Source organism: Pristis pectinata, chromosome 8, assembly GCF_009764475.1.
Source record: "Pristis pectinata isolate sPriPec2 chromosome 8, sPriPec2.1.pri, whole genome shotgun sequence".
Taxonomy (NCBI): Eukaryota; Metazoa; Chordata; class Chondrichthyes; order Rhinopristiformes; family Pristidae; genus Pristis; species Pristis pectinata.
This window is the reverse complement of record NC_067412.1, coordinates 96,274,524-96,285,851: the sequence shown is the minus strand read 5'-3', so window position 1 is coordinate 96,285,851 and position 11,328 is coordinate 96,274,524. Positions and strand designations below refer to the sequence as shown.

At 43.8% G+C, this 11,328-nt stretch overlaps 1 protein-coding gene across 1 annotated transcript in view; it reads left to right on the top strand.

The window, feature by feature from the left end:
* The first annotated feature begins 293 nt into the window (after nucleotides 1-293).
* Nucleotides 294-11,328, top strand: part of aff2 (AF4/FMR2 family, member 2) — a 568,957-nt gene continuing 557,922 nt past the window's right edge. The window contains exon 1 of the mRNA XM_052021245.1: nucleotides 294-448. Coding sequence (XP_051877205.1) covers nucleotides 396-448 — 53 coding nt within the window. The 5' untranslated portion in view covers nucleotides 294-395. The remainder of the gene's footprint in view (nucleotides 449-11,328) is intronic.

Here is an 11,328-nt window from a genome sequence, read left to right as displayed (position 1 = left end):
GGAGGTAGAGGGAGGTTGAGGCAGGGTTGTATTGCCAAGACTGGGATATGTGGAGCATTGTTCAGAGGTGGGGTGAGGCTATGCACTTGGGCACTGGCACCTACTTCACCCGGCTGTTCCTGCAGGCTTTAATGTGCCAGATCCACAGCAGATAGCGTTTTTTTGTAAGCTTCATGTCATGGCTTCTTGCTGACTGAGGCTCCACCTCCCTGTGTGTGTGTGTGTGTGTGTGTGAGATGTTGATTCTGCCTCGCACAGCCAAGACAGCCAACATTCTCTCACTGCGAGAGGCAGCCAGCGCGTACAGTACGATTACAGTTAGTGAACAATCGCCGTATGCAGAACCGGGCCATTCCTGCCAGGGACACTAGTTCCTCAGAGCTTAACGCACTGCTATGGACCTTTTCGAGTTCGACTTCTTCAGAGACTGGGAACTGGAGCAATCGTGGTAGGTCTCTCTCTCTCTCTCTCTCTCCCTTTTGTTTTGAATAAGGTTCCTTCATGCATTAGTTCAAGCTTTTATCGTCTTCACTGCCCCTGGCGCCTGTTTCGGTTGTTGTTACTGTGAAAAGCTGATATATTGCACCCTTTTCTGTGAGCCCAGAAGCTGCATGCTGGCCTCCAGGACGGCTGAATTTTGCCACACTGATTCTGCTGGAAAGGTTTCTTTGTGTTGTATTTTATATTTTTTTGCAAGAGCTTTGTGTATATAACGCACCAGAGACACCTAGTGACATTCAGCACTGACTTAAGTTTGCATGTGAATATCCCTGAGTGATGTTTCCAATTAACAAGAGGGTGACTGCTGGCTTTTCTGAGGTCACTACTCTCTCATACATATGTTTTTTTTGAAACAAGGCAAATCCTAGGTGGTTCAGAGCTGTACCTTATAGTAAATTGTAAATTTGCAAAGGTTTTATCATTCAATATGAATGCTTGAATGATCATAGTTTGTGGGCGCTTGCAAACTTTCAGCTGACAGAAAATTTCTTCCTTTTACCTCGAAAATGCCTTCTTGCAACTTTGTGACGGCGAAACTTGCCTCAGCGTCTTATGGGAAGGACATTTGTGTTCTTAAAACGTGGTTTATTCCTATAATATCTCTGTGTCATACTTAAGGTCTACCAAGGAAAAGTCTGGGTTTCAGGAGAGGCTCATTTGAGGGGTTTCTAAGAAGTAAAGATGATGCCTTGTTACTGAGGTGGGTGTGGGTTTGAGTCATTGTCCAACAAATGATGCAGTGGTCCTTGAGGAGTTAACTGCACACTGTGTTTAAACCATTAATGTCCTGGTTTAGGTTGGACTGGGAAACACTTCAGAATCCACCAGGAAACCAATGTGGACCAAGTGGACCCACTCTGGATTTGTTAAGAAAATTCTTGACTTGACTAGACTTGCCATTGAATTGGCCTTTAGAAAGAATGGCAGTATTGGGGGGGAGAGGATACAGTCTACCAGTGCAATTCTGACGACACTCTGTGCCACCTCAGACAGAGATTGAGCTTCCATGCCACATCACTTATAGAGCTGAATGGTCAATACCTGCCCAACAGAATTCAATGCAAAGATAATCTTCCCCCAAGATGTCACGAAGAATGTCAAAGGCCTCACAGTGACACAGCTAGTGGAGCCACTGCCTCACAGCGCCGGAGACCTGGGTTCGATCCTGACCTTAGATGCTGTCTGTGTGGAGTTTGCACGTTCTCCTTGTGGCTGTGTGAGTTTCTGGGTGCTCTGGATTCCTCCCACTTCCCAAAGAGGTGTAGGTTGGTAGGATATATAGCCACTGTAAACTGCCCCCCAGGGTGTCGGTGAGTGGCAGAATCTGTGTGGAGTTGACGAGAATGTGGGGAGGATGATGAAGTAGGATTAGTGTAAATGGGTGGCTAGTGGTCAGCATAGACTAGGTGGGCTGAATGGCCTGTTTCTGTGTTGTTTCTCTTTTTATCTGTAACTCTATGACTTTTTGTCAGCATTGGTTGTGAACTATCCAATGCTAATTGTTCTTTTAATGCTCTTGCTTTGTTTTGGTTGGTGGATTCACTTTAATTTTGAAAAGTGTTTTAATTAGCATGTGCTCATTATCATTGGTGTCCCAGCAGTCAAGTGGGGGTCACTCTGTCTCCAGCAGGTAAATAATGACCATATGTCTGATCTCTGCTTGTCTAGTAGCAGTATATGTTCAGACCCTGTTGGTTTGGTGACATTATTTGCTTTTAGAGGCCTACTCGTGGAGTGTATCGGATCTGTTTTGGCTCTGTGATGATATATGCCATCTCCTGTTGTCTTTTGACTGTGCATCTGATTCTGGCTGACACAATGATGGTGAATGTTTGATTTTTGATGGGCCAGTGACTGCGTGCAGCTAATCTCTTTGTTTGCTTTTTAGTTGTATTTGTCCTCTGCTTGTTGGCCTTGTCTCAATGTCTCCAATCCATGTTTACCTTACTGCGATGTAGATTACTTCTTGTGGTATAGTGGCAATAAATATCCAATCCTGATAGCATTAGGTATCTAGCCCATTGGGATCTATGGAATGAACTTGGTTCTTGCTTATTTGAGTTGGAGATGGAATGTGTTTGGGATGAAGCTCTCTCCAGTATCAATGGTTACTGGTATGCAATGGATCTTTTAGGTGTTGCAATGGATTAACATGTTTTTAATTCTGTGTTAGTATAAGATTCATACAGTCAGAATTTCAGGGTCCTTTCGAGCCTTTGTGCATTCTTAGACACACACCAAATAACTAGTGCATCTGAGACAAGTTATCCCACAGGCGAAGTGATTAACAAACAAGTCTGCCGGCAGCTGGGCTTACTTTCATCCAATATCAGATGAGACAGCTTTGCATGAGGTGGGTATTATATGCTTGAGACAACATTCTATTTGGAGCTCTTTGCAACCCAATGATTCACAGAGGACTAGCGTTTTAAAAAAAATCAATAACCTTTGACCTGGCACACACATGATTAGTTAATGGTTACCTTATTCTTAAAACAAAATAATATTTGGTGGAATGTTGCTCAGTTGACATCCTGCAGAAAATCACTGCCCTTCTGTGTGTCTTGTGAGGCTATTTATAATAGGCCAGGGTGGTGTGTGTCTCAGATTTAATATAAATCCCTTTTTGGCAAATTAGTGTTAAGAGGAAAGATTTACAGAACTGGTAGGCAACTTTAATAAGATTGTATCTGGTACAGCTGTTGCACATGAGTGTATTGCCTGACCTGGAACAGTTCACCATTGTTTAGAATATATGATCCCCTCCAGAATGTCAAATTGTGTTGAAAACTCATTTGATCTGATGCTGTGGCATGCATTTAACTCTCAAAAAAAGTATGGTGTGGGGCTTTTCTTATTTGAATGGAGAAGGAAGCCTGGCTCAGATAGGGCCTGCTCACACTCATCGGCTTCTGCAAGTATAGACCTTTGAGCTTTCTATTTTTAAAACATGGTGGAGTCTTTGACATTTCTGCACAGGAGTGTTTGTGCTATCGTTGAGCTTTTCCTACTACTGAAGTCAGGCAACAACAAAAAACGCAGCAGTGGCAGCCAATTTACTACTTTATGCCAAGGGATTGTGTTAATGTTCAACAACACAGATTGCTTACAAGATCAATTATTAATCATGGGGTTAATTTCAAAGCACATGTTACTCCTCATTGCTAATGCTTCTGTACTCTGTATGTTTATCTATAGTATTTTGATTCATTGATTCTGTTTCAATGACATCTGACAAGTAATGCAAATCTGTAGCCCGGCAATGGTTATGTAAACAGTGACAATGTCTTGTGGGGTAAAATATAGTGTCACTTAAAAAGAGTGGAGAATAGGCAATGCAATCTATTTTATCTATGTGTGGGTGCATGTATGAATGTAAGTGACGTGTGTGTGTGCACATGTTTACACATACAGTATTCACACACACGCACACACACACACACACACACACACACACACACACACACACACACACACACACACACACACACACACACACAGAGTGAAACATGCAGGGTTTGATGCTGTTCATTGTGGAATTACATCAGGCTGAGCTTATCTACCTGATGCAATGTAAACAGAGTGTTCATTTAGAAATGACTCTGGCTTTTAGCACTTGGGATGTTGAGACTTTAACTCAATGTAGTGCGACATTGTGTTCCTGCGACCCCTTTGTTTTATGTGATCCCAAGGGTTTCATCCAAGTGGTGCACTTAAAACCCAAGTGATGGGACTATACTGGTTCAGCAATGTGCCACTGACTGCCTCTTCAAATTAATTTTAAAGGCACAAGACAGGAAATGCCTGTTAGACCCCTTTGAGACAATGGTCCTTAAAGGGGCATATTTAGATGTAAAGCATTTGGGAACTAGTTTTTGTTTGCCAATCATGTTCTGATTTGTTGATATGTTCTGGGACATATGTGAAAGGAGATTCAAATGGACATTTCAAAAGGAGTTGGATTCATGTACAAAAAAAAGTTGCAGGGCAGTGGCAGAGAGGGGTGGTGTGGTACTAATTAGAGAGCTCTTTCAAAGAGATGACGTTGCACTCAACGGCCTGCTTCTCTACTATGTTAATGTGAAGCTTTCTGATGTGATACAGAGGTAGAGCACAGGAAGTAGACTTGGAGCAGATCACTCAGCCGATCAATCTTACTACCCCATCTCCATTTGGTATGTCACCTCCTTCATCTAGGCCCCTGTAGGGTGACTTCTTTATCCCTAACCCCACTGAATGAACCACGCTGGATTGATATGAAATACAGTTCGAGGCATTGGTTGGACTTTGAATGGGACTCTAGACTGATGAATCAGAGGGACCCATCTCTGTCTAATTTCGTATAATTTATGTTTTTCTTGTGAATGTTGTGTATACAATGCTATGTGCCTGTGATGCTGCTGGAAGTAAGTTTTTCATTGCACCTGTTCACACACGTACTTGTACATATGACAATAAACTTGAATGATTTTGACTGCCTCTCCTTCAAAACAAAATCTGGCAAACGTCTTTTCATGAAGATATTTCAAGATATTTAGCGGTTTTATAATTGAAAAAAAAATGCTGCCTCAACCTATCCAAACTCTTATTTCTACTCTTGAATTGCACAGTGGAAATTATTAATACAGTTGATGTTCTCTTCACTCACCCAGTGATATGTGCCTGCATGTCATTGATCATGAACTGATGTGTTACAATATGCTTGCCTGTGACAATGATTCATGACTGACTGTCACTGGCCATCTTGGGTTTTGCCCTTGTTGGATCACACAGATTGACGGGGATTACTGCGGCAGAAAACAACATCTATAATAACAAAATAGCCCAAGTTGTATTTCTGAGCAGTGTTATCTGTCAAAGTTAGACACCAGTAAACAGAAATTTTAAACAAACCCTGCAGATGTTGGAAATCTGAAATAAAAGCAGAAAATTCTGGTAACACACTTGGCATCTGGGGAGTCAGAGTAGTGGACTCAAGCCAGTTCTGTCAGGGTGACAGCTCTCCCCACCACTGAGGACGATGTCTCAGGATGATGACATCCAGCGTCAGGGACCCCCACCATCCGGGCCATGCCCTCTTCTCATAGCTGCCATCAGGCAGGAGGTACAGGAGCCTGAAGACACACACCTCAACGTTCAACAACAGCTTCTTCCCCACTGCCATCGAGTTCTTGAACCCACCTGAAAAACCTTAATACTACCTCAGATGATTTTTCTTCTCTCTCTCTCAATCTTGCATTAGTGTCGTTATGTTTATTTTGTTGTTTATTTTGTACGCGTGCAAGTTATGTATAATTTATGTTAACTTAAGTTTACGTTAACTTATAGAACATAGAACCATAGAACAGCACAGCACAATACAGGCCCTTCGGCCCACCATGTTGTGCCAACCTTTAAACCTCGCCTAAGACTACCTAACCCCTTCCGCCCACAGATCCCTCTATTTTAAACTCCTCCATATGCTTATCTAGTAATCTCTTGAATTTGACCAATGTACCTGCCTCCACCATCACCCCAGGCAACGCATTCCATGCCCCAACCACTGGGTAAAAAAACCTTCCTCTGATATCTCCCTTGAACTTCCCACCCATTACTTTAAAGCCATGCCCTCTTGTATTGAGCATTGGTGCCCTGGGAGAGGGGTGCCGGCTGTCTACTCTACCTATTCCTCTTAATATTTTGTTCACCTCTATCATGTCTCCTCTCATCCTCCTTCTCTTATGTCTGTGTTCGTCTTGTAATGTAGTGTGCTGCTGCTGCATAAAGCTGATCTTCATGGCACTTATACCCTCAGTATGCATGCCTGTGACAGCAATAAACTTGAACTTAAGAGAAACAGAGTAATGTTTCGGGTTTTAAAACCATTTGTCACAACTCACTGACGAAAGGTCATTGACTTCAAATGTTCTCCTTTTACAGATGCTGCCTGACCTGCTGAGTGTTTCCAGCATTTTCTATTTTTATCTTGATATAGGACACCACGCCTTTTAATGACAATTGACCAAAAAAGGCAGGTTTTTAAGTAGTGGTTTAAAGGAGGGGCAGAGAAAGTTAGGGAAGGGAGTCCCGCTCTGAGTGCATTGGACAGTTGCAGATATCCCAAGTCATTGAGAGGAGTGACAAGAGGTCCAATAGATAAAAATAATCAACCTACTGCTAGAAAGTTTGGAACATTCCAGAAAGTGGTAGGCCACCAAAACGTTTCAGAATTAATTTGGTATCAATGCAGGTGAGTTTTTCATTGCACCTGTGCATACATGTACTTGTGTAAACTCGACTTTGACTTTGAGTTACAGTCAGCACTTGGCTCACCTTTGAATGCTTATTTCTGGCATGCTTACTCCCAGGTCTCACTGCCTGTGTGAAATTTGCAATGAAATATTTCTTTAACAAGGGAGTCACATACTTGAACTATGACCTGTCCTGGGGAGAGATGGTGCGTGAGATAAACGTTGGTGATGGGACAGTTTCCATCCGAGGTTGCTGTTACACTTGCAAATCAGAAGCCACTATAACCTCTGAGGTCAGAACATTGTGGTTTCACACCTGACCAAAGCAGCCTGGTCTGACCCTCATTGTGGTAATGAGGGAGTGCTGCACTCTCTGAGGTGCTGGCCTTGAGAGGAACCATTACACCAAACGTCTTTCCTCTCAAGGCCATTATAACAGATCCCACAGCCATGGTTTCAAAACAGAGTAACAGGTACCTGGGCAATATTTACCCCTCAACCAATATCATTGGAGCTGATTGTCTGCCAGCTAACAACCTGCTGGTGAGGCACAGTTACTGTGTGCATACTGGCTGCAAGATTTCCAACAATGCAACACTGGCTACAAGATCTCCAACAATGCAACACTGGCTGCAAGATTTTCAACAATGCATATCGGCTGCAAGATGTCCAACAATGCATTCTGGCTGCAAGATTTCCAACAATGCATACCGGCTGCAAGATTTCCAACAATGCATCCTGGCTGCAAGATTTCCAACAATGCAGCACTCTCTGCATCCAACAGTGGCTGTAAAAGTAAACTTCCCAGAATGGTGTCAGGCACTATGGAAATGCAGGTTCTTCCTTTCTTGGCCTTGCGAGTCAATGACAATTTAAGATTATCTTGACATGCAGGATCTCCACGCTTTGCAGACAGAATTCTGTCAAAGGTTGAAGGACAGGTAATGCGGGGTCTTCACACTGTCTTTCTGCATTTTCACTGCAACTTTCCCCTGGTGTGTGAGAAGAAATTATCGCCACGAATCTAATCATTGTCCTGCGTGACATGCAATGATTTTAATGCAGCCTTTGGGCGATGGGGGTTTTCTCCTCAGTCAGGCTCACTTTCTCAGCAGTTGACTTCACAGAGGATTTTATTTCAATCCTTACTTTGGATAGTTGAGAAGGAAATTAATTGTGACATCTTGGGATGAGGGGGTAGGGGATGGTGCATATAATTAGTTCTCGTTGATTGCAGCCACGGGAACAGCAAGAGGAATTTCAGTCGGTGCTGGAAAGCCTGGCCGATGTATGCAAAAAGTGGTTGAGGAAAAGGTGCACCAAGAAGGAAACCGAATCTACAGCCAGAAGTGATTCTGTGTCTGTAGAAGTGTTGCAGCAACTCATCTTTTAACCAAAGTCTCAGTCTGATCTGTCAGTGACTGTACGTTAAGCTGTGTAGATTTAAGCACCATATTTCATTCCCACTTTATGGCATTACATCATTGATTCAGTTAATACCTGGGCTGTTCTAAATTGGTGGCTTCATGTCTATCTTCGGGCTTGGATCTAGTCTACCGTCTATTTATAAGCTTGACACACTTGTTATTAATACCGCCACTGAAGTTAAGCTGTTAGGTTTAGGGCGGCAGAGAAAGGCATTTCCAAAGAGTGGACGCAGCCCTGTCAGTGAAGAATTGGCACACACAACCCACCACCAAAAATAAAACTGGCATACGATGGATATCTCAGGGTGAAGGGTCAGAGGTACTCCTCACCTTCAATGGCTTTCGGGGAAACAGGAGAGCATCTACTTCTGTTAGCAGTGCAAATGGAGCTCGAAGTGCATGAATACTGTCCTTGCAGCAACACAGGCAGTAATGAACGAGAAGGGATGAGAAGATGGTATCTGCAAAGCTCTTTGCCTTGGGTTTCAGTACCGTGAAAAATATTGAAGTGCACATTGTATTTACCGCTGTATCTCACTCCCTAACTCCCCAACAGTTACCCAAATCCCTCAGCCAGCGCTCCCTAATGTATTACTGCCATTGTTACACTCCACCGCACTCCCCAGGCCACACCAAGACGTCGGCATGACGTTCATCCCATGTAGAATTTTACATGAGGGAAACTGGCTATCAGAACATAGAACAGAGTGCACCACAGGAACAGGCCCTTCAGCGCACAATGTCTGTGCCCACCACAATGCCAATTTAAACTAATCCTATCTGCCTGCACGTGGTCCATATCCTCCATTCCCTGCCTGTTCACGTGCCTGTCTAAATGCTTCTTAAACATTGCTATTGTATCTGCTTCCACCACTATCCCAGGTAGCGCATTCCAGGAACCCACTACTCTCTGTGTAAAAACTTGTCCCGCACATCTCCTTTAAATATTCCCCCTCTCATATTAAAGCTATGCCCTCTTGTACTTGACATTTCCACCGTGGGAAAAAGACTGACTGTCTACCCTATCTATGCCTCTAATAATTTTATGAAGTTCTGTCAGGTTGCTCCCTGTCCTCCAATGCTCCAGACTCGGAGTACAGTTATATCTCGCCACCTTACTCTGCAGGAGTCAGTCTGGTGTATTAACAACATTCTTCCACACTGTCCAGCTCCCCAAGGGAGCATAGAATTCAAGTCACACATAGAATCACAGAGGGGTTTACAGCACAGAACTGGCCGATTACGCAAGCGGTCCATGTCAATTGACACTTTCCTCAGCTCTTCTCCAACCCTCTTAATATGTCCTTCTGTTCTCTCTCCCTCACGGATTGTCCACCCCACCCTTGCTTTCCACCTCAAGTACTCCCACTGGGAGCGGCTCCGACATTTTCACCTTTCACTGGGTGAAGACGATTCCCCTGAATTCCCTATTGGATTTGTAGGTGACTCTTCCAATCTCTCTCACAGGTGGCTGCTTCCATCATCGCTATTGACTACCTTAATAACATCAAAGTAAGATAATATATCTTTATTTGTCAAATGTACATTGAAACACACAGTGAAATGCATCTTTTGCTTAGAGTGTTCTGGGGGGCAGCCCGCAAGTGTCGCCGTGCTTCCGGCGCCAACATAGCACGCCCACAACTTCCTAACCCGTACGTCTTTGGAAAGTGGGAGGAAACCTGAGCACCCGGAAGAAACCCACGCAGTCACGGGGAGAACGTACAAACTCCTTACAGACAGCACCTAGTAATATTAAAGGTTTGAAGCAAGAAAGGCTTCTTCAGGTTTGACTCATACCCTCTCACATCTGTTCAAGATGTTTCAGACTACTTTCAGTGCCCCGATAGAAAGTACATTGCAGAGCTAAAAAAATGTAGGCTTTCCCAATGTGTACACTGGCATTTATAGGCAAGCAAAGATGTTTGGGGGTGGGCAGTTTCATGGAGATCCTGGTTCTTGCTCTCCTCCCCTTTGGAAATAGCAACCAATCATCCTTGTGATTCCTTGCCTGGGGAATTATTTTCCCAAGAAATCACAGGTTGATCCAGCAGGAGGAAATTCAGCTCCTCGTGCCTGCTTTGCCTCTTTCAAAAGAGAAATCCAATATGTCTTGTGTTGAGTGTGAGTGGGTACCTATCATTATGTAGTACACACGGAGAACACGGCCATGCACAACACTGCCGGCAGACTCGCGCTGCAGTGATGCACCCTTCACTTTGACAAAAGTGTGTGGATAAACGCATGTTGTCTCCCTCTAAGAGGGCTGTGATTGAAGTTGTCCAAGTCTTCTATCACTGAGCTGATCTGACATCTGCTGTTACAATGGGACATTTCATAAATCGCAGCACCTTTGATTGAAGTGTCAAGGAGGTTTATCTGGATCTGACTTGTTGCGATGAGGTGCTGCCACATTAACGAGTGCCAGCACCGTTGCTTCTTGTCACTTTATTTATTTAGATAATTCCCGTTATTAACCCTGTGAGCCCTTCCTCCGAGAACAAATGCAGAGTCAAGTGTCAGTGAAAACTTGCCTGTTGTATCCTTGTCACTGTAAGAACAGCTAACTGTTGACACAGTGTAAACTCTTATCTACAGAGTAAGTGCAGCAGTAGGTCTGCTAATTATCATCTGAATTAACGTTGAGTTATGGTTTGAGCTGGTTGATACTAACCAGGCTGGTATTTTCTGTGACCTGCCGTGATAACTCACATGCCTCACTCGGTTTGAGCTCTCATCAGCATCAATTGAATGAAGCGAGCTGAATATCTTTACTCTGGATAGTATTAAGACCCAGCCTCCAGAGCATGCTGCAGTTTTTTCTATTCCCTTTGAGGCTCAGTGTGACGGGAGTTCATCCAGGGTAACTCTATACTGCGTTACTGCAACTCCCCAGGCCTTACATCTGGTTTAAATTCCAGCTCCAATCCCAGGCATTTTTTTTTGGTAAACTCCGCACAAATGTGCAACCGCGCCATTTAGGTATGCAGTTATAACAGCAACAATCCGAAGTGTGACAGGATTCTCTCCGCTTGCCTTGGTGAGTGCAACCCCAACAGTTTTCAAGAAACTTGGGAAAATTCAGGACAAAGCATCCTGCTTGATCAGTGTCCCATCCACAACCCTGCAAGAAACTGCACAGAGTTGTGGACACAGCCCAGTCCATCACG